At 36.0% G+C, this 24966-nt stretch overlaps 1 protein-coding gene and 1 pseudogene across 2 annotated transcripts; one reads left to right on the forward strand and one right to left on the reverse strand.

Moving 5' to 3' along the window:
- The first annotated feature begins 865 nt into the window (after window positions 1-865).
- LOC110686023 lies at window positions 866-4493 on the forward strand (annotated as a pseudogene).
- A 1727-nt stretch (window positions 4494-6220) lies between these two features.
- On the reverse strand, window positions 6221-11336 carry LOC110686031. 2 transcript variants are annotated; one of them, XM_021862609.1, is made up of 4 exons: window positions 11237-11331; window positions 10454-10515; window positions 10114-10356; window positions 6221-6811 (listed from the first exon to the last, which is right to left on the reverse strand). In XM_021862609.1, exons 3-4 carry the CDS (start codon window positions 10294-10296, stop codon window positions 6560-6562), a joined length of 435 nt encoding a protein of 144 aa, XP_021718301.1. In that variant the 5' UTR covers window positions 10297-10356; window positions 10454-10515; window positions 11237-11331; the 3' UTR covers window positions 6221-6559. The 2 variants fall into 2 exon arrangements, with proteins under 2 accessions (XP_021718301.1, XP_021718296.1); XM_021862604.1 differs by lacking the exon at window positions 10454-10515 and having other exon boundaries at window positions 11237-11336.
- Window positions 11337-24966: the final 13630 nt, after the last annotated feature.

The following is a 24966-nucleotide window of genomic DNA, read 5'->3' on the forward strand; positions in this document are numbered from 1 at the left end:
TTTTTCTCGGTCCAGCAACAAACCGCTACTATAAGTAGCAGTGTTAAGAGAATAAACCGCTACTTGAAATAGCGGTTTTAATTTCATACACCGCTACTTGAAGTGGCGGTTTTCCTCAAAACACCGCTACTTATAATTTTGTTGAACTATTTTACAAGGGATAAGGGGAAAGTGATTTTGTTAAAAAAGTACTAGTAAATACAAACCGCTAGTTCAAGTAGCAGTTTCTAATAAGTAAACCGCTATTTGAAGTAGCGGTTTTTAGTAGCACACCGCTATTTGAAGTAGCGGTTTTCTAATGAACCCGTTTTAAAAACGGTACGGTGAAAATTAAAAAAAGATTAGCTGTAATTTGGAAATTAGATAATTTCCCAACATTATTTAGGAAAAGGGCTAAAAAATTATCCTAAATTTCTTTTTTTTTTTTTTTTTTTTTGGTAGTAATGACTTATTGGCTTATTGCATGCATTCAGATTTTCATTTTAGTTTATTTCATATCCAAGAAAGGCTAACCATAACCTTAACCTTAAGAGCAATATTTAGGTTCGGTTCAATTCATCTTAAAAAAATAATATTAAGTAAAAATAATTTCAGTTCAGTAAAAATAGGTTCATTTCAGTAAAATTAATTTCAGTTCAGTAAAAATAAGTTCAGTTTAATAAAATTCAGTTATCTTAAAGAAGAATTATAATAGTAAATCAGTAAAAATAATTTTAGTTCAGCAAAAATAATTTCAGTTCTGTAAAAATAATTTAAGTTCAGCAAATATAATTTTGTTTCAATAAAAAATAATTTCAGTTCAGCAAAAATAAGGTGAAGTGAACGGACCTTATTCTTTTCCATCAAAGAAAGAAATTGGGGAGAAATCTGGGAAGTAGGGCTGCCCATCAATTTCATTATTGACTCCATTTATTTATTTATTTTTATTTTTATTTTATTTTTTTGAAGACTCATTATTGACTCGAATAATAATAAATAATGTACCTATTGTCAACATCAGACTTAATCACTGAAACTAATTAAAGGAATAAAAATTTATGAATGATCATATAAAACATACAAATCCATAAATTAGGTAAGAAAACTGAGCCACCAAAAGCATCTCTAATGGCTCCTCTTAGTTGGCTTTTTTTCTTTGTTCTACACTAATTTTGCTGCCAACTTTGCTCTGCCATTGACAATCACAGCATCACCACCACTCATTTTCTACAGGATTCTCAATCTTTAGTATCAAGAAATGGTACTTTCAAGCTTGGTTTTTTCAGCCCTCCAAATTCGGCCAATCGTTATGTTGGTATATGGTTTAACAAGTTCCTGATAGGACTGTAGTTTGGGTGGCGAATCGCGACAACCCCATCAGTGATTCATCCGGTGTACTGCAGATTTCTGACGACGGAAATCTTCAGTTGATCGATGGTCAGAAAAAGATCATTTGGTCAACTAATGTAACAGGTTTAGTCATTAAGAATTCTACTGCAGAGCTTCTGGATTCAGGGAACCTGGTTTTACAGCAGTCTAACTCTACTGATACACCAGCAACAGTATGGAAAAGCTTTGATCATCCTACAGATACCTTTTTACCTGGTATGAGACCCACAATTTTAAGTACTTCTAACAAGAAAAATATCATTTTCCGATCATGGAAAAGCTCCTCGGATCCCTCTGTGGGGAGTATCTCAGTTGGTATTGGCACCCCAAACGGCCTTGCCCAAATCTTTATGTGGAAAGACGGTGCTAACTTCTGGCGAAGTGGTCCATTTGATGGTAACAATTTAATTGGACTCCCAAACGTTGATAATACTTTGAAGGATGGATTTGTTCTTGAGGAGAATGTTGGGAATGGAACATATGACATCTCGTTTGAGCCTGAGGATACGTCTCTATTGTTCAACTATCTGGTAAAGCCTAATGGCACTATTATAGAACAATATTGGAATGATGCAAGCTGGGTAGCAGGGTGGGTAGCTCCATCAGCCGTGTGTGAAGTGTATGGAACGTGTGGGGTTTTTGGCTCCTGCATTCACGACTCTGCGACTTGCAAATGCTTGCAAGGTTTTAAACCGAAATCTGATCAGGAATGGAAAAGGGGAAATACAAGCAGTGGGTGTGTAAGACGGAAAAAAAACTTCAGTGTGGCATCCAAGGAGGCACTGAAGATAAATTTTTAAGGCTACAGACAATGAAAGTGCCAGACAAAGCAGTGCCAATATCAGCATTTAGTCAGGATGGTTGTAGAAGTCAGTGTGTGACCAACTGTTCGTGTTTAGCTTATGCATATCATTTGAATATTGGATGCATGATATGGAATGAAGCCTTAATCGACACTCAGAGTTTTTCTGCTGGTGGGGTGGATCTTTACATCCGTCTAGCAGCATCAGAGCTAGGTAAAACAACACTCATTTCTCCTTAGTATATAGTACATAAACATGAAATGATGATAATTGATGCATGCTTTACTTTCAGATAGAAGTAAAAGTCACAAAAAGACTGCAATTATTACATCAGTAACAATCATAAGTGCAATAGTAGCTGCAATATTCATATACTTTCTGAGAAAGCGGATGAAGCAGAAAGGTAATAATATATATGCTGTTAATACTATACTAATATTGGTTATAAGCATTCCAAAATTTCTCATATTGACTCAAATAAATTAGGAAAGAGACAGCAATCAAACAGATACAATTTTGAAGTCGGGCAACTTGAACTACATGAGCCACCACTTTATACATACGATTTGCTGAGAAATGCTACAAACAATTTTGATGGAAGTAACAAACTAGGAGAAGATGGCTTTGGTCCAGTGTACAAGGTATGTTTGATCAATCTGGAATGTGAGCTATGTGACACCAACAAAGAATTGTATATATCTTTATGTTCTATATGTACCAGGGAACATTGGAAAATGGACAGAAAATAGCAGTGAAAAGACTTTCAAAATCTTCTGGACAAGGCCTTGAAGAGTTCATGACAGAGGTGAAGGTGATCTCAAAACTTCAGCACAGAAATCTTGTCAGACTTCTAGGATGTTGCATAGAAGGAGAGGAGAAAATGTTAGTTTATGAATACATGCCTAATAAAAGCTTGGATAGTTTTCTCTTTTGTAAGTATTATGTTATGTTGCTTCATTTCTTGCAATGTTTATACATATCATTACATTTTCTCTTTAATCTCTTTTTCTCTCTTTGAAGGGTATACATTGCATCCTATCTTCCAACCCCTAAAGAATAGAAAGAGAGTTAAAAATAACGAACCTTGTTTTTTCTTGTAAATAGATTCCCTGGATCAAGAACATCTATCATGGGAGAAACGCTTCAATATTATCGAGGGCATATGTCGTGGTCTCCTCTACCTTCACAGGGATTCAAGATTAAGAATTGTTCATAGGGATCTAAAACCAAGTAATATTTTGTTGGATGAAGATCTCAACCCTAAAATTTCTGATTTTGGCATGGCACGGATATTTGGGGGTAACCAAGATCAAGCAAACACCAAAAGAGTGGTTGGAACTTAGTAAGTAAGCATTTATTTTTTTATTGAGAAACTGAAGACCAATAAATCTCAGAGCTTGCCTGACATTTTTCTTATGGCAGTGGTTACATGTCTCCTGAATACACAATGGGGCACTTCTCGGAAAAATCAGATATCTACAGCTTAGGAGTTATACTATTAGAAATTATCAGTGGAAGAAAAAACTCCACCTTCCACCGCGAGGAGCAGTCTCTGACACTGATGGGATCCGTAAGTGAACAAACTTTACATGTCTTAAAGCCTTCCTTGCATATGAGATGAAACAATATTGCAAATTTTGCAGTCACTATCTAACAAGTATCTTGGCTTATGTTTTCAGGCATGGAAATTGTGGAATGAGGGAAATATGATTTCATTCATTGATCCTGCGATTCTTGAGCCATGTTCTGAGAAAGGTATTCTTAAGTGCATACAGATTGGACTATTGTGTGTCCAAGAACTTTCTAAAGATAGGCCAAACATCTCAACAGTTATATCCATGCTTGAAACTGATGCAGAACACCTACCACATCCCAAAAAACCTCCATTCACAGAGTGGCAGATTTCTTCGGAGGACCAGCAAAGTAGTTCTCTCCTCAGCAGTTCTACCAACACTTATTCCACAACAATTATACAGGGTCGATAATATGAGCTCTCAACATATAGCAGTCACAGGCTCAGAGGTATAGTTAATCAACGGCCTGTTAGCAAGTCCAACAGTTGTCAAAAAGTGTGATACTCTTATTGAATTGCATTGATTCCAGTAAAACAAAAAGGCAGTAAAACGATGCTATGATGTTCATTTTCTCCTGATTAACTTTACAGTATGAATTGGATTGGACATTGATGACTGGCGTTAGCTACATATTATGCTTAGTCGCTTAGACATCAGTATAGTAGTACACACAACTGCAGTTCATTGGTTAAACTATCAAATTTTATTTTTATTTTTATTTTTATTTTATTTTTATTTTCATTTCTTATTTTTTTGTAATGTTTCAATTTTTTCTGTAATGTTTCAATTTTTTCTTTCATGTTTCTTAGATGAAGGAGGTAATCTCTTGCACCTTTCTAAAGTAAAGGAGAACAAGAATGATAACTCTGATAGACATGCTTAAGGTTACAGCTAAGTCATCAACGACCATTAAGCTCGGGCAAAATGTGAAAAAAACCAAAACACGTAAATTATACTCGTAGTAAACTTCACTAAGCTCACTCTTAGGTACAAATTACTTAACCTAATAAGGGACAGTAGCGATAAGAAATGAGATTTTTGAAATACAATTAACAGGATGAATTTGATAAGGTTAAAACTTAAAACTATGCACACGTTCAGGATTCAAGAAAGTGAGGATTTAGCTCGTCATCTACAGAAAAGGATAGTGATTTGGGCAGTAGGGCAATATTAGATACTATCTTATACAATTACTTGACCACTCGGACATGCTATAGACTAAATACTTCATTTTATCCGAAAAACATAAAAGAGAAAAAAAAAATAACTAAAGAATGGTTGAGTCCAACACTTATCTATATTACTCATACATCAGACATGTATGTGAGGTTAAATAACATACAGCAGATAAATTGGTTCTTTTGATCAAACTTGGCTGCTAAGACCTATTGTAGTTAGCCACTGATACTGTTCGAAATCAATGTAGAGACGTAGTTCTCGCAAACAAGTATAACCGCTGGATAACATTACAAGTGTAGTTCAAGTAAGTATGACAGGAGTTTAAGACTGTCAAGATCTGACGAAGAAGGAACTCACAGCAAATAATTCCTTATTCACATCACACATATACAAATTCCAACATCACCTGCTAGAAATTCACTCTTACTTGCTACTTGATACCAATAGTGAAAAAAAAGGGTTGGCATACCATGGTTGTAAGAGAGTATATTGAATGTCGTCTTTCAAAGGAAATCACACATAGATTGGTCAGTTTTAAGAATAAAATAAATGTGCAAGGCATTTTAACCAAATACCCAGGAAAAAAATCGCTTGTCCATAACAATCAGAGACAGGAAGCTGCAGTAGAAAGAAAGAGAACAGAGAACAGAAAGGCAAAAACAAGCTACACTCTAGAAGAGGAGAGGACATCACATGAGCCAAAGAGAAGAGAACACAGGAAAATAGAGGTACTTCGTATAAATCACAGAAACGCTTTAGCTAAACCATTGGAAGACTTTACTTAGAACTTTAGAAGTATATCACTAGACCATTTAATTGTATTAACCCATATTTATTTAGGGCTTGTTTGGCATTATTTTTTGTTTTCAGTTTTCAGTTTTTTTGAAAACAAAAAACCAAAAACAGGAAACAAGAAAGGTGTTTTCACTTTTCTGTTGTCAGTTTTCAAAATTAGCATGATTTTAATAAATTTGACTAATTTTGGATTCATTATATTACATATATTATACACTTTTAAAATACAAAAAACCAAAAAACTGAAAACCACAACAATGCCAAACCAACCCTTACTTAGTAGTATCTTGCACATACATTGAAATCAATAGCAAAAATATACCAACAAAAAATCAGCTGGCATTTTTTAGCAAAATGCCATAGTGTCTGATTAAATACATACCGTGTAGGCAATAGTACTAACTCGTGAATGCACCTTTTAATGAACCATTTTACTAGTGACAATTAAGAGAAGCCCCCAGGCCACCTAGCTGCAGATAATAGAAGCTTTCAACGAGCACATAAACAAAAAAACAATGCTGAACTGCAATTTGGATGGGAACAGTATACAGCAATCATAATCAAGGGAATTATAATAAAACCCCCCCACAAAATTCTTAATTTTGAAGTAACGAGGGTTAAAAACTACAGGTGTATAGCTATTACTTGTAGTTTGGGATAAATGTACAATATCTTAATGCTAAAAAGGGAACAAAAGTACAAATACGTAAAATAGTAAATCAATCTAGACACCCATCAATAGTAACTTAGTGAGTTGCATATGCACTCTGCAAAATAAAGTTATTACCCGCAAACTGCAAGAACAGGATATTACATGGGAACTGCAATATCCGATGATCCTTAACCATCTTGCTTCTCTGGCTCCTCATCATCATCTTCATCCTCATCCCCATCTCTATCATCATATATGCTAGGCGATGTGAATTTGTATAGTTCACTTCTTGAATCTTCATTATCCGGGTAGTGAAAGCCAAATTGTGTGTTTCGATGTTTTACAAGGAGCCATCGTAGTAGCCGGTCTTCTTTGTTCAAGTAATGAAGCTCCTTGTTTATATTGGGAGTAGCCATCATGGTCATCTGCATTAGAGTTCCCTACACAAACAAAACAGAGATTTCACATGTCAGTAAATGGCAAGACTGTTATTCTTCTCTACAGGGAAAGCCAAATTCCCTGCATATAGCACAGCTAAAAGCCTAGAACACATCTAGATACAGTATGATTTCACAAAATGGAACAAAATAAAATAAATCTAAGCTGGATGATGGACAGAAAATCAGTGCATGAACAAACAGTCCAATGAAGTCATACCGGAGAAAAGAACCTCAATTCTGAGAACAGCAGGGTTTATATAACTTGAACTAGGTAATGGTAAATCACTTGTGAAAGAAGAGCAATATACTAAGAAATCACATTTACTTCAACAAAAACTCCACTAGTGTTATTATCTGTCAGCGTCTGCAACTGTGCTCAACTAAGTAATATTAAAAGGTCTTAGAACTGTAGTATCCAAATGGATTTATGCTCCCATATAATAAATAAAGAAAGTCCATAACCTGAAAATGAAGGGACTCGATGACCCTTAAGTCTGAATGTCTGACATCTCTCCCTTTTTGTCATCTAACCAAATACATCCCCCATACTTGTTTCTAAACCTCAATTGATTCTGAAATAAACTAACTTTAGGAGGGGCACTTTGGGAAGTCTAGTAATATTAGGTTAATACTTAATAATCTTTAGCCTTAGTATAAATAGAGAGAGAGGAGAAAGGAGAAGGTAGGCAGAATTTTGGAGTGAATCCTTTTGAGAGTTGGGACCTCAAGTCACTAATTAGAGAGTTGTGACCTCAAGTCACTAATATGAGCTTTATAGGCTATACCTACTACCCTTTAGTAAGAAACCATTAGCAAGTTTAATATAATTTCAAGCTTTCAATCTTAAATTTCTGCTTATTTATATAAATACACAAATCAGATCACTTGTTCAGCACAGATTCCTCTCAGAGTTTAATATAGGTGCTGAGGTTTAGCAAAGCGAATTCAATGAAGTACACCCTAGGCACATCCCTGAGGCGCATAGCATTTTCTTTCTCAAAATCTTTTACTTTTTAATAGGTGCGAGATACACCGATACTCACCAAGGCACAAGACTCCAAATCGCCTTGGTGCGCCTTGAGTTTTATAAATTGATTCTCCAATTTGACTTCATATATTTCTTTTAATGAAACTAACATAACTATTTGACTCATACAGCTCAATATCAATCCCTAATACTTAATGCAGGCATTCTGGTTGATAGAATTATGTCAAATAAAGCAAGTATTGTTTGAAACAGCCCTCGAGGCCTCAAACCTTTGTTGACTAATGAGCTTAAGCAATAGGGCCTCTAACCTTAGTTGGCCTAATGAGCTTAAGCAATGAAGTATGCATGATAGGCAAGTGGGTAATTCTGTCAGAGGTGTATGAATAGTGCAATAAGTCAATCTGATTAGGTTTCTGGGTCTGATGTAAATTTAAAAAGATAGGGACTAGATTTTACTAGGAAACTCTCTTCAAAAAAAAAATACTAGGAAACTGCTTATATTAAACCTAGACAAACTTTGTTCAGAGTCCACTACATCTTAGAGAAATTAGCCATCGGGAAACATATACTAACAATGCAAAACATTTGCAACACAAATACAATAGCCCACTTGCCTAACATGCTTACTCGATTGAGCCTTAAATTTGCAACATATTTGATTAAGGATAGAAATTAATATTGATGACCCCAAATCATTTTGGGGCTAAGGCTTGTTTTATTGCTGTGTACTTCAAGAAACATCGTGACATTCCTAATCAACTCATCTTAATGATAATATGGAGGTTATGGACAGTTCAAGAATCCATATAATGCTATTCTAAATTTCTAACAGCCACATGACCTACCTTAGAAGAGCAAACTGCAAAATGTGCTGAGCAACGTCCTAAAATGAATTGCAATTGACGTAACTACGTCTCCAATTCAGCTAAACTGACTTTAAACTATGATTGACTGAACTCCTGAACTGATGTCCATCAGAATCTTTCAAATTACATTTCTTGTACATCAGCTTGACGCTCAGATTAATTGTATTTTTATTTTTTGATTTTTTTCTCTCAAGCCTCTATCTTTCTCTCTTTTTTATCCATTGCTACCCATAAAAGCTAATGCATAGCTTCTAGCCTTCTAATAATCTTCTCCTTGGCCATTGATGCTACGTGCATGCTATACATAGCTATAGAACCGTCAAGGAGGATAAGGACAAGATTAATGTCTTTCCTACGATGGGAAAATGCTGATAAATGACTGAGCTGTGATATATTAATTTTATGTGAACTTCATATCTGAATATAAAAACTGTGATAATGGATTCGAATTACTTTTGTGGTTTTTTAAGGGCAAGCAAGTTGCATAAAGCTAATTCCTAACAGGAAAAATAAAGGGTGTTGTAGGGTCTAATATAAGGGCCTAGAGGCTTTAAATTGTAAAAGATGTGACTTGAATGAAGAAATCAAGAGCTTTTTGTTTTTAATGTATTGTCATCATCATCAACCTCCCCCCCCCCCTTTCCCTCCGGGATGGCGGGATGAAAGCATTGATATCGATCAAGTACTACTCTCCGGATTTGCATTGATACTACTCAATAATAAGATTATTTGGGATGAAAGCATCGATAACACTGAAAAATAAGATTATAAAGACGTCAAAATCTTCAACGACAAAGATGACATCCCAAATAACCTTATTATTGAGTAGTATCAATGCAAATCTGGAGAAGTTAAACAGAAAATTTTCATCGCGGAGGAATGCAAACCAAGCACAGAACTGTCCAGTGATATGCCTAACAAGAATTTTTGTACCTAAAAGTCAATTGCTTCCACAGCACAACTCATTGCTAGTAAAGGAGGTATGTGCTCTGCCAACAACAAAAGACATTCCTATTCAAATTCCAGGGATAAAGATAATAATTGTCCCAGCATACAGATATTGATATACCCTATATTATAAATTCTAGGTCAGCCCATATAAATAAATTCTAGGTCACCCCAAAAGTCCAAACAAGAATTGGTAGATATTAACACATTTTGACCCTCAGTTCTATGAATAAAACTGTCTCATATTGAATCATCTTCTTAGCCCCTTCAAGTAGACAATAAATCAGTGATTTGAAAGCTGAGAAGTGGATAAATGTTCCTAAACAATAGATAAAGCAAATAGCCACGATCAAAGCTTGAGACAATGTGACCACTTCAGCAATGTGACCACTTCAGACAATGTGACCACTTCAGCAAAAACTGATAAAATCATAATTCATAATCACATATTTCAGATTGCTACAAAAAATAGAAAGATAAAGGAAGGTCTAAGCTATTACCTTATAGTATTTTCCATCAAGCTTCTTTATACCATACCCCAGATGAACAGTTCCAAATTTCTTTATCTCTGTAAGCACACCATTTCGAGCATAAATATGTTTCCCCACCCTAGCAACCAAATCCATCAAGGAATCCGGCGGCACATGGGGTTTCAGTAATAGCACACAGTCATAAAGTGGCATCTTTAATTACTTGATAAGCTTGTCCTGCACTCCTACCCTCACTACCGAGATAGTTCCAAACTGCACAAGTATAGATTAACATTTTAGATCAATTGTAATCAAAGCAAACTTTTAACTATACATTTAATACAAAATCATCATTCTTTGACATCTTTACCTCTCCTTGTATACCATGAGTCTTTCTTTAAAAAATTAGTTCTAAGGCCATGTCCTCCTCACCTTAAAAATTCATATTCGATAAAGATAATTTAAGTTCGATTAAAAAAATTATAAAATTAAGTTCAACAAAAATAAATACATAACCAATAATTTCAAAGATCAAATCATTTAAATCCAGTAAACTGAGTTTTAATTAAATTTAGTAAAAATAATTCAAGTTTAGCAAATATAATCTAAATTCAGGGAAAAAATTTTAATAGTTCCATAGTCGCATAGAAGGTCTAGCTCAACTAGCCGCATCAACTTAACAAGCATCAAACACACAACGATATCACATATAAACCTTTCAAGTTATCATCATTTCACAAATTACTTTTGAACGAGCACCACGTCCGTCCCTGAGCCAGGGCAAGCGGGGCGGCTGCCCTCACCCGGGAAGAAAAGGTCCATTTTCATAGTACCGTCCTACATTAAAGGGGTTATAAATAACAGCCTCCAACACAACTAGCAACCAAATTTAACTCAATCATCAAATTAGGCTCCAAAAATCACATTAAATCCTTATCAGTTTAGAATATCAATGTAAATAGCACATAGCAAAATTCTACCATATAAACCCATTGCTAAAATCTTTCATAACATCATAAATATAACGAATTGTTCAATAATCAATTCTAGATGAACCCTAACTTTAATATTGGTAAACCCTAGATTGTGAAATTGATATTCAGTTGACTATAAGAGTTATGAATAAATTTTTTTAAATTAAAAAACATCTTACCTCAGAAGGTGTTTCAATGAAGGAGAAAAACTCAGAAGCACTTCAACGGAGAATTTAGAGTGCACGTTCAATGGAGGAGAGATAGTATTATATATATATATATATATATATATATATATATATATATATATATATATATATATATATATATATATATATATATATATATATATATATATATACGGGGAGGTTCCGCTAAAAACAGGGCTTATGGTGAAAACTAAAAACAGAAAATCTCAACCATCCATTATTATTAACAAGATCTAACGGTTTAAAAAAAATAAAATAACATAGAGTCACTATATATAAAAATAACGTAACTATATACAAAAATAGGGTAACTATATCAATTTTTACAACATTTGTCACTATATACAAAAATAGGGTAACTATATCAATTTTGATCCTATTAATAGAAGTCACTATATACAAAAAAAGGGTAACTATATCAATTTTGACCATATTTACATAGAAGTCACTATATACAAAAATAGGGTAACTATAACAATTTTTACAACATTTACATTAAGGTCACTATATACAAAAATAAAGTAACTATATCTGAGTTTTTGACACCATTTACATAAAGGTCACTATATACAAAAATAAAGGTCACTATATATAAAAATAAGGTGATTGAACCAAAATTTACAACATTTCCATAAATCTAAGGTCATTATATCGAAAATAAGGTAACTATATATAAATTTCGGGTAATTATATATATCAATTTGACACCATTTACCCAGAGGTCAATAAATATAAAAATAAGTATTAAAAAAGTCTATGTAGGATTCGAACCTACATCCCGTGATTACACGGTGCTCGACCAATTGAGCTAATAGGCTTTCAACATGCCAAAAACGTAGAGACTTAAAACCAACACATATTTTAGATTCATAAACATATTCACTAAAGTCAAGTACCTTTACCAGAGTTTTCAAGCAGATCACATACCCTTCCAAAATTGTGGGTCTAAAAGCAGACACTTCAGGATTCATACAGTCACTTTCAGGAAAAATCTCCGGAGCCTCATCCAACTTGTCATTACCACTAGTAACTTCTTTTTTTTGGTTGAAAGGAGGCCAAAGGTATGTTGATATCAAGTACAATCCAAACCATGCAAGCTTCGGCAATTAAGTGGCGCATATTCCCAGCTGCAAGTGAATGTAATAAACGAATCATCAGCAACAATTCAAACTCACATGTGGCATCAGCAAAGCATATGCAGTTTTTGTGATAATAGATCACTAGTAGATATTCTGTCTGTATTGTTGGACGTTTTTATATATATATATATATATATGCTTCTAAGCAATTTGATTTAATCCATTTTACAGTGGACAATCAATGTATACTGACACCCACACAATCAAGTTGAGCCAATCATGTAACAGCTCTAATTAGCTCTAAGAATTTTTTATTGATCAAGAATGTATCATACAAAGCCACATAATTTGTTTAAATGAATTACTTTACATATTTCTATTATAATAGAATTAGTCATTAATCAAAGTATCAATTCTCTTATTTCATTGGTAAAAGTATACCTTGGTAAAAGTTAGGCCAAGGTATTAAGCTATGTAAACCCATGAATAGCAGAATTGTACTGGTATGCTACACTTGAAATTCCTGACAATATAGTCGGGGAAAAAAAAAAGGTAGCACTTTATTAGTTGCTAAACATGTGGTGGAACCTCAAAATGTAGTTCTTCATTCATCTATGACTCCAAAATTCAGATAGAAAACACATATTAGATTGAGCTCAGCTTGTATTCTCTTATAGTACAAGGCAATTGGAAACTGTCTAGATTTGATCTGTATATTATATTTGAATTCTGCTCATATTTAAGTAATACAATGTTCTATTTGAATTCTGCCCATAATTATTCATGATGTTGAGCTAAGGTATCCAAATCCTCGAATTCTGGCTACCTTGATTCAAGTTCAAAACAGGCCTAATTCAGAAGTTTTGAAGCAAAATCCAGTACAGAGTCAAATTAACCATGCACATATGTCAGACTAGAAGTACACTTTTCAACAGTCAAGAAAGTCATGTAGATGTCGATTTAGCATGATCAGAAGCAATCTATCAAGCAGTTAGCTCCAAGTTTCAGAAAAAAGAAACAAATAGAAGAAAAAGAAACTCAGAACCAACCTCTATAGTGGGGGCAATAGCATTTGAGCCACTATTTCCTCCCTTCCCAACATCAAGATGAACTGAGATGTTAGCCAGTGACAAATCCACCTCAGATGTCTGTAGCTCCAGGGTTAGTCGCTTAAGCAGTCTGCTCAACACCAAAAGTCGGACATATAGAATCAAAGTCAGTATCTTAAACCAGGAAGCATTCTTCATACTTTATGTAAAATCAGCTAAAATCAAACACTAATTTGAACACTAAATCTCTGAAATTCGAAATTTAAAATCGAACTATAGATCCGAAAAAATAAGCAAAAATCGAAGTCTACATTTGCAAAAATGGAACTCAAAAAAATCAAACTCCGCAAAAATCAGCTAAAATCAAACACTAATTTGAACACTAAATCTCTGAAATTCGAAATCTAAAATAGAACTATAGATCCGCAAAAATAAGCCAAAATCGAAGCCTGTATTTGCAAAAATCGAACTACAAAAATAAATCAAACTCCATGCGAAACTCTTAAAATCAAATCAGAAAAAATCGAACTCATGCAAAATTCATGAAAATTGAACAGAAAGAACACAAATATCAAATCACAAAAATCGCTGAAAATTCGTGAAAAAACAAACAAATTGTCGAATATAATCATACCTTATTGTGAAATCTAGAGATTTTTCGCCATAATTTGATGCAACACAGTAGAGAGAGTAACAGAGAAGCTGGTTGAAGAGAGAGAAAGTACGAAAGAGGAGAGAATAGAAAGGAGAGAGAAAATAACGTGAAAATTAAGGAGAAGAGAGAAATTCATGTCTGAAAAGAGGAAAGAAATCTCAGCCATACAATTTGATGAACGACTGAGATTAAAAGTTTTCAGTTTTTATTTTAACACTTGTTTTTACCTGATCCTATTCCTATATATATATATATATATATATATATATATATATATATATATATATATATATATATATATATATATATATATATATATATATATTACCTCCGTTACATATTATGTGCAACGATTAGACATTTTTCCTCTGTACTTTATGTCAAATCATTGCAAATACTCCCTCCATTTTTAAATACTTGCTACACTTTCCTTTTCCGGCCGTTTTTAAATACTTGTTCCATTTCCTTTTATGGAAAGCCTTTACAATATTTAATTCATTTCTCATACTTAGTGACCTAATATAATACTCTCTCCTCATATTCTTCCACTACTTTTGCTTTTAACAATTTTTTATTTTCTCAACTACCCCACTACCTCCATATTTTATTACTTTCTCCAATTTCTCCTAAAACTCGGCACATGAAGAAATAAAGTAAGTATTTAAAAATGGAGTGAGTAATATGTAACGGAGGTAGTATATTTTTTGAAACAATAGTGCAGCGTATATCAAAAAGGTTGGATGCTTGCTCTGGGATGTGGTCGGGTGAGTGGTGACTGAGTAAATCCAAGTTAGTTACGTGAATTGTTACTCAAAGGACACGTTGGTGAGTGGTGACTGAGTAAATTCAAGTTAGTTACGTTGAGTAAACAGGGAAAATTTTTTGCACTTAAATTGAGTAGAAACGATAATTGGAAAAGCGTAGAATCAGTACTTAGAGGAAGCGACTTTCAATGGAGCTCACAACCAAAGTTCAATGGGGAAATTTAGGCCCTGTTTCTATTCACCTTAAAAAATAATATTAAGTAAAAATAATTTCAGTTCAGTATAAATAAGTTCATTTCAGTAAAATTAATTTCAGTTTAGTAAAAATAATTTCAGTTTAGTAAAATTCAGTTTTCTTAAAGAAGAATTATAATAGAAAATCAGTAAAAATAATTTTAATTCAGCAAAAATAATTTCAGTTCAGTAAAAATAATTGAAGTTCAGCAAAAATAATTTCAGTTCAGCAAAATTAAGGCGAAGAGAACAGGGCCTTAGTGGAAGAAGAACACCCTTACCATTTGGGGTTAATCTTGTAATTCTATTTTTTCATTTTTTTTTTTAAAGGTGAAGTGAACAAGGCTAGGTGCACGCCAATTTTCAGAGATATTGGTTGTCCTAACTTCTAAGTATTTTGATGTTATATCAACGATCATAACTTATTTCATCAAAGTTTCATCTAAATAATGAGTAAGTACAAGTTTATTTTCATGATAAGGAAATTTTGTCAACAACTCCCAATTAAAGCACGTGTTTTGAAAACAATACCTAAGTTAGGGTGAGTTTGTAAAATTAAAACTCTCCTCCAGACTTTGCATGTCACCAGATTGCTGCAACATCTTCTCATTAGCCAACCAATTATTGCCACCTCATCACCTAACATGCATTTAAATCCAAACTTCACAACGGCTAGTGTAATTTCTATATACTTGGTATTAAAAAATTCATGATTGTTGTTTTATATTTAAAAAAAATTATATTTTAAGAGGATAAATGAGTCTCAAGTGAGTCTTGGGATAATGTATGAATTTGGAGAAACTCTCGTATGAATCTGAGTAATAAAAAAAACATTTAAAAGTAAGTGAAAAGCTGATGTGGCAGAGTCTAGAGTCTGGGTCTGAGTCTGGGGATAAACTCACCCTTTTAAAAAGTTTAAGTAGCACTACCATTCTAACAATTTTGGCTAGAAATTTCGGCATTTGAGTCTCACTTTTCATCACCTTTTATCTTTATAAAGGGTAATTTAGATAGTGATTTTATGCGGTAAATGTAAAAAGTGAAACCTACATGTCGAATATTCTAGTTGAAATTATTAGACTGGTTTTGTTACTTAAACTTTTTACAATTTTGTGGTAGTTCTTTTAAAACAAAATTTTAATAGGTATTTGTTTTCAAAACACGTGCTTAAATTGATAGTTTTTGACGAAATTTCTTATAAACAATTTAGTGCAGAAAAATCTTTAAATGCATAAAAAACAAAACAAAACAAAAAGGCAAAATTATAAGTAAATCAACAACTTTTTGTTATAAATGAGTCTCATGTTGATTTTTTTTTACAAAAAATTCTTGCTTATGGTGCCTCTTTATTGATATATTTACGGTTTGAAATTTTGTATATTAGGGAGATAAACTAAGACTTCCTCCTAAATAATGTAAACAATCGTATATGGAGTGATATATGTACCATAGAAAATAAATAAAGCAATGTGGTAGGAAGTACGTATTGTATTAGTGCCTTGTCTAATACAAATTAATGAGTCTTAAGTTGGAATATTCAAGGTGGGAAGAAGCCTATAATTAAGTGTAACCAAATATTGTTTTTGTCTTAGAAACTTAAACAAACTCAATAAAGCAAAAGAAATCTTAAATGCCTTCCATTAATAATGCAAGTGGAATTAGGGTTTGTTGGAAAATGACAATATAAGTGTTTGGCATTTGGAATTTAAAGATAGATGTGCTCATCTACATATCGCTTACAAACCTCTAAATTAAGATTTACTTATTTCGGCATGTCCAAGAAAATGACAAAGACATCTTTTAAGAATATTTGAAGTTTTTTAAAAAAAAACATTCATCTGTCTTGAATGCTTATCAGTGAATTTAACTAAATGCTTAATTACGACGATACATTAGGAGGGTGCTTTTTGCAAGTTGCCAACTAAAAATACTCCCTTGTTTCCTAAATGTAGCAAATGCTAATGCATATATTTGGAATCAACACAATCTACAAATAAAATGGCTTGATGGAGTAAAATGTAGAGCTTCTGATGGTACATTCACAGCACTGATTACATTAGAGTTTTTATTTATTTATTATTATTATTATTCACATTTCAATTAGCAAAATTATGACTCTCGCTTAATTCGCTCTAAACTTTTAGATGTTATAAGAAGAATTTCACTCAAGTGTATAAAGTTTGGCATACTTATATTACGGGTTTACAGTTTTATAGAATTCAGGAAAAAAAAAACAAAACAAAACAAAAAAACAAAAAAAAAAATTGATGTAAAGGGTTAATACTCATTGGAAAGAATAAAAAAAGAAAAAGAAAAAAAAAAGAAAAAGCAATTTGAAATCAATAACAATAAAATAATAGTAAATGGGGAGGAAAAAAAATAGAACGCTTAAAAAAAATTGCTCATGTACAACTGTTTTATCTAATTTTTGTTATTCACATAGATTTGATGATAAGATAGTGAGAATAATAGAATATGGAAATTAATTCTTTCACTACGGTCGTCTCTCTCCTTTGAACCACACTCTTATTACTATAATCCCTTAAATAGACTATCTAAAAAAGAAGGCAGTTTTTAAGAAGGATAAATTGATTTTACAAAAAATCAACTTTAGGTGATTTTCTTCTTTTAATCCCAACTTTTGATTGATAATCTCAGCTTATGGGGTGACTTTCATTAGGTCCAATTAACCAGTAACTTGATGAACAAAGCTTTTTATAAAAAAATCATATTGCCACATGTCAACACATGACTGGATTGAATTTCAAAATAAAAATATTTATTTTTCTTTCTCGTCCTTTCCTTTCCCCCTCTTTAAATTCGATAGCCCCCATATCCTTCCTCCTCGCAGCCACCTCCAACAAGCCTCCTCATCCAACCTATCTCTCTCCTCTCCCACACCAACGAGTTGGGGACCCCATTGCACCTCCTATCTTCCCCTTTCTTGGCGATTTGGAGGTCTTACAGTGTTGGTTTTGAGAGTTAAGGGAGGTTGGCTTTTAGGGGTGAAGGCAAGCAAGGAAAGGTGTTTTCGTGGTGGGGGAAGTGTGTAGTGGGATAGTGTTTTCAGGAGGGGAGTAAGGGAGGTCGGTGGTTTTTCGAGGGTGGAAGTGTATGATTGTTATGACTCAAGGGAGGTCTCCTAAGCAAACCAAAGTTTATGAGAGGAGGCGCAAATCAGACAAAAGGCAGGTATTCCATGAGCTGTCATAAGAAGACAAACAAGAAGATCTTCCACGGAATGTTGGCAACAGGGCAGCAATTACCTAGAGGAGAAGAAGACAAAAACTAGTAATGATTAGGTCACTGATTTAGGAGAGAATGCTGAGTATATAAAGCAGAGGAATGTAAGAGAGTGGGGCATGTTGAATGAAGTAATTTTGTAGCCGTAAAATAGCAGTAGAGTAGCCTCCAAGGTAGAACCTTTCTCCATTGTAGTTTCAACTTTAATCAATCAAAGATTCCAGCTTTACTCTCTTATTTCCCTTGTTTATCTGTTATCTTAGTGTTGAACTTGGCAGTCCATAGCAATTGGTATCAGAGCGGTTCATCATGGTGACACCCACGCTCACGCAACGGGCCGAAGCAGCTGATGAGAAGATAGGAGAAGTGGAGTCGAGGTTGCAAACCATAGAGAAGAAGTTTGACCTCTAGGAAGCTCGCCTCAAGACTCTGGTCGAGAAGATGGGAATGCAAGAGTCGACCATCGAACGGGAAGTACAGGCAGCGGTGGCCGGAGTACTGGAGTTGGAGAGAAAAAGAGCAGAGGAAGCTCTGACCAGGACCACCGTAAGGTTGGAGGATCGACTTGATCATTTTCGTATCGACCAGGATCGGCTGACGGCGATTGAGAGGGAGAATAACTTGAAGTTCAGAGAGGAATTGAACAAGGTCACAGCCGGAGGTGGGCAAAGACCACCACATCCGCCACCCATCTTCTAACCCTTCATTAATCTGGAAGGTGAGGGAAGTCAGAACGGGGGAATGGGGAAGAATAAGTTTCAGACTAACCCTCGAAGAGGATGGAGAGGTGAAGGGCATGGCGACGAGGAGTTTGAGATGAGAAATTGGCCAGGAGGGGAAGGTGCTAACGGCGGTGGCGGCAGCCATTGGAAACACAGGAAGCTTGAAATGCCTATGTTTGAAGGGAATGACCTCAATAATTGGATTGTGAGGGCGAAAATGTTCTTAGAGTTCTATTGACTGAGAGAGAGAATTTAGAAGCGTCGGTGGTGTCCATGGACGGCGCCGCTTTGAAGTGGTTCCAATGGGAGAAGAAACGGAGGTCGATGGTAGGGTGGACAGATTTGAAGCAGCACATCCTCTATGAGTTCCGGTTCGTCGCATTCGGGCTCTCTTTACGAGCAATGGCTGGCTGTGAGTCAGGAAGGATCGGTTGAGGAATATAGAAGGAAGTATATAGAGATGGCAGCCCCATTAGAAGGTATACCCGAATCCCTGATGATGGGTCAATTTATAAACGGGTTGAGAGGTGATATTAAATAGGAGGTTCGGCTCCTTATCTTGTTTAATCTGGAGGGGCCCATGGAATTAGCGGGTCGGATCGAGGAGAAGAATCGGGTCTGCCAACCCAAGAAGTTCAATCAAGGCTGGGCGAGAAGTGGGTCGGCCCAAAACCTCAATACTCCCTTGCAACCCAACAAATTAGGGGGATTTAGGTTGGTCCAGACGTTTGGGGTTCCCAATCATTCTGGATCCAACAAAACATGGGGTAATACACCCAACACTGAGTCTCAGGCTTCCACCTCAGTCAACATAAACAAATCGACTGGGGGTTCACAAAATCGGACCACCTTTATGCGACGTCTGACGGAGGCGGAATTGCAAGAACGGATCGGAGGGCGAAAAATCTTTGCTTCCGGTGTGACGAAAAGTGAAGTGTGGGGCATCAGTGCAAAAGGAAGGAAATGAGTGTCTTATTGGTGGCCGGAGAAGAAGAAATGCGCGAGGAAGAAGATGAGGTGGGGAACGAGGAGGACATTGAGGTGTCCTTGTTCTCCGTGGTTGGAATTTCAAACCCCAAGACCATGAAATTGCGGGGGTCAATGAGGGAAAAAGCTGCGGTGGTGATGGTGGATCCATGGGCCACCCACAATTTTGTAGCCTTGCAATTGGTGGCCGACGTCGCGATTCCGGTGTCCCGGGGAAGGGAATTCTCGATGTCCCTGGATACCGGTGAGACAATCAAAGGGAAGGGGATCTGCCGGCATGTAGAGGTGTTGTTGGACGGTGGAGTGTCGGTCAGGGATGATTTTCTTCCTATGGAATTGGGAAGCGCGGATTTGATTCTCGGAGTTCAGTGGCTGGAGAAGTTGGGGGCTGTAACCACCAACTAGAAGACGCATGTGATGAAGTTTCGGTTGGTGTGATTGCCTGTGACGCTGACTGGAGACCCGTCACTTTATAAGACCCGAATTTCTCTCAAGGCAATGGTCAGAAATGTGAGCAAGGAAGGGGTAGGCCTATTAATCGAGTTATGTAGTCTGAGGGGCGGAGGAATTGGAGGTAGCAGTGAGACCCTTCCACCCGCGTTCCTGACTGAGATTCTTCATAAATTCCAAGGGGTATTCAAGATGCCTGGTGGTCTTCCACCGCACCATGGACATGAGCATTCGATTATTTTGAAGGGTGGTAGAAATCCAATCAGTGTTAGGCCATATCGTTATCCTCAAATTCAGAAGGATGAGATTGAGAGATTGATTCAAGAAATGCTTCAAGCCAGAATAATTCGATCGTCAACAAGTCCCTTTTCGAGTCCGGTAATCCTTGTTAAGAAGAAGGATGGTAGTTGGAGATTTTGCGTGGATTATAAGGCGTTGAATAAGGAGACCGTATCGGACAAATTTCCTATTCCGATAATTGATGAATTACTTGATGAGCTACATGCTGCTACATGGTTCACTAAATTGGACTTGAAATTTGTGTATCATCAAATAAGGGTGAAACCCAAAGATGTGCATAAAACAGTTTTTCATACCCACGAAGGGCACTATGAATTCATGGTCGGTTTGACTAACGCCCCGGCGACCTTCCAATCTCTTATGAACGAGGTCTTTAAACCATACTTGAGGAAGTTCGTGTTGGTGTTTTTTGATGATATATTGGTGTATAATAGAAGGGACGAAGAACACAAGAGACACATTTGGTTGGTGCTAGAGAAATTGGCAGCAAATGAGTTGTATGCCAATTGGAAAAAGTGTGAGTTGGGAAGCGGGAAGTGGCTTATTTGGGGTAGTGATTTCAGAGAGCGGAGTGGAAATGGATATGGACAAGGTGAAGCCATTGTAGAGTGGGAGGAGCCTAGGAATTTGAGGGAGTTGAGGGGGTTTCTCGGCCTCACTAGGTATTATTACCGAAAGTTCGTGGCTCACTACGCCCAAATTGCAGCCCCTTTGACCCGTCAGTTGAAGAAAGATAGCTTTTGTTGGGGTAATGAAGCAACTCAAGCTTTCAAGGCCCTTAACGAAGCCATGACCACGGCCCCGGTCCTAGCTATGCCGAATTTTCAAGAAAATTTTGTAATCGAGATCGATGCATCGGGGTTCGGATTGGGGGCAGTCATGATGCAACTTGGCAGGCATATAGCCTTTTTCAACAAATTTCTTGGAGTTCAGAACCAAGCTAAATCCATTTATGAAAAGAATTTGATGGCTATTAGCCTAACAGTCATCAAATGGAGGCATTACCTCCATGGGAGGCAGTTCATTATACGCACCGATCAACAGAGTTTGCGCTTCTTGACTCAGCAAAGGGAGGTGGGAAGTGAATACCAGAAATGGATGCGAAAATTGATGGGAATGGACTTTGAAATACAATACTAGCCCGGCCCATCCAACCGGGTGGTGTAGGCATCCATTTGTGTCTCCCCAAAACCAAACCCGGTGATGAGTACCTTTCGCATCGAATCATAATCGAATGAAGTGAAAGTGTGGAAAGTCTAGTATTGTGGATAGTTTTTATTTCTTTTCTCTTCTCTCTATTTTTGAAAACCTATTTTAAGAAAACAGTCAATCCAGTTTGGTTTGGTCCATAGCAAAGGTCCAATAATGGTGTAGTTGGATGGGGCTTGAAAAGAGCTTTCCAACGATATATTATAAGCCCAATTCCAATGAATAATGAGGAAGTTATGGCCAAATTACTAATCTGGGCCCGGTTTGATACTTATATGCGGCCCAATGATCTAGAGGAGGGCCTAATATGGATTTATCATTCCTAATGCAATTAGAATTGATTTTAGTTTTCTAGATTCTTCTAAAAGGTTCTTTTCATTCATAATTCGATTAGCATTGATAAATTGACTTTGGTTGACTTTTTAGAGTTTTAATCAGAATAAAAGAGCGTTTTTAAGGAAAATACGATTTTGCCCTTCTGTACGGCTAAATTTTATCAGAATTAAGAAAACGCGTGAAAATAATTTCTAGCGCCTGACGATAGGGATTAGCGCCTGGCGCTAATGCTTGGCGCCTGGAGCTAACCTTAGCGCCTGGCGCTAGTGTTTAGCGTCTGGCGCTAACCTGTTTTATCCTCGTCGAAACTCTGATTTGTTTTTCTATCCGTTTGGCTGATTTTCTCTATAAATAGCCTTCTAAAACCTTCGTTTTCGATCATCAATTCTCATCAAATATCATCAATTCTCTAGTTTTCTAATTTTCTTCTCTCTCTAAGCTAAAGCTTATTCTTTCTCTTTTCTAAACCAACCCTTTTGCATACAAAATTCCGCATTCACAAGACCTAGACATACCTAGCCAAATTCGAAGTTGCCTTCGCCCTAGACGTGAAGGGTTTTAATTTCTGAGGGTTTGGTCCCAAATCTCTCTTTCAATTATTTAATTTAATTATTTGTTTTATTATTTCCTTGAAGTTACTAACGTGTGTATATTGTTATTAGAAAGAGATACGAAGCATCCAAGTAAGTGCTTTTAATCGATTTATTGATATTATGATATAGAAATCATGTCTAGGTTGTTATTATGATTCCTAGTATCATGTTAGGGCGTTTTGATCTTCCTAGTATCATGTTTAGGGTAAAGAATATAATGTCAATTATGATTTCTATGATGCCTTTTATTGTCTTTCCTAATGTTCATGTTAGTATCATGTTAGGGCTATATATTTGATTTTTATTGCTTAGTGACATGCTAGGGTTTGTTATTAATCTTGTTAATATCATGCTTAGGATCTTGCTATTATTATGCTTTAACATGAACATGTTAATTATTATGATTATTGATTATTATTATGTTGCTTGATATTTATTGTTATTGCTTGATCACGCCTTTTATGCATGTTTAAAGGGAATTTGTACTTAAAATCACGCTTATATAAGATAATTAATAATCTTGTTTAGGGTTAATTTGATTATAATTCAAGTGATCGCCAATAATAGTTTTATTTGTGCATTATATTCAACCAACATAGATAAACAGGTTTAGGGTTAATCCTATTGATTGCATGTTAGTCAGAAAGCGCACATGAATACGATCAGAATAAAGTAGAGGCCTATTATTAGGGCATGTTCAATCTCTTTTAGGTTGGATTTGTACCTTCATCCCCGAACTACCAATCATGGTTCCAGACCTATTGGAGTTGACGATCTCCTGGATCGTTAAGGGGTGTAACCTTCACCTCGTGAACCATTTACAAGATCCTAAAACTTGTTGGTGACTCCTTTGCTCTACCTTCCTTCCCTTTGGACGCCACCGTACTTTAGTGTATGATCACAATGGGGTTCAAGTTTGGGGTAATGCTTGAAATATTCCCTACAGGTGGCCGATGCACTTTCAAGAAAAGGGGAAGCATCTGTCCACTTTGGGGCTCTAATTTGACCCAAGAGTGGACTGGGCTAAATTAGATGCGGAGGCAACCCAAGACCCATGGCTGACAGACTTGAAGCAGAAGCTATCAGTGAATCCAGAAGCTTGCAAGGGATTTTCATTAGTGGATGGCAGGGTACGGTACAAAGGCAGATTGGTGGTGCCCAAGAAGTCACAGTTAATTCCAGTTTTACACAAGGAATATCATGATACCCCTATCAGTGGGCATGAAGGGGAAGTCAAGACTTACTTGCGCTTAGCCGCTGACTGATTCTGGCCGGGCATGCGCAATAAGGTGGGAGAGTATGTTAGTACTTGTGATGTCTGCCAGAGAAGTAAGGTTTCACAACAATTGGCAGCAGGGTTGCTACAACCTCTCCCTGTGCCGGAGGTGATTTGGGATGAGATTTCAATGGATTTTATAGAAGGGCTTCCTCTTTCGAAAGGTGTGAATGTCATCATGGTGGTTGTGGATAGGCTGTTGAAGTATAGTCACTTTGTTGGGTTGAAACACCCTTTCACTGCTTTGAAGGTGGCAGAAATTTTTATCAGGGAGATAGTAAGTTTACATGGTTTTCCATCTTCCACTGTGTCGGATCGGGATAAAGTATTCTTGAGTATCTTCTGGAAGAAGTTGTTCAGGTTGCAGGGTACCCATCTTAAGCGCAGCACATCATAACATCCCCAAACGAACAGCCAAATGGAGGTGGTAAACAAGTGCCTTGAAACTTACCTTCGTTGTTTTGTGGCAAGTCAACCCAAGAGTTGGGCACAATGGCTACCTTGGGCCGAATATGCCTATAACACATCCCCTCACACCACCACTAAGATGACCCCTTTTAAGGTGGTTTATGGGAGGGATCCTCCAAATATCTGGAAATAGAGGGAAGGGTCAACAGTTGTGAAGAGCTTGGAGGAGGGATTGCTAGAAAGAGATCTGATTTTAGATGAGCTTTGCATGAACATCAATCGTGCTCAGCAGTTAATGAAGGATTCTAAGGACAACAAGAGGAGAGAGTTGGAATTTGAAGCAAGGGACTGGGTGTTTTTGAAGCTACAACCGTACAGACAATGAACAATTGCCG

Source organism: Chenopodium quinoa, unplaced genomic scaffold (genome assembly GCF_001683475.1).
Source record: "Chenopodium quinoa cultivar QQ74 unplaced genomic scaffold, ASM168347v1, whole genome shotgun sequence".
In the NCBI taxonomy this organism is placed as follows: domain Eukaryota; kingdom Viridiplantae; phylum Streptophyta; class Magnoliopsida; order Caryophyllales; family Amaranthaceae; genus Chenopodium; species Chenopodium quinoa.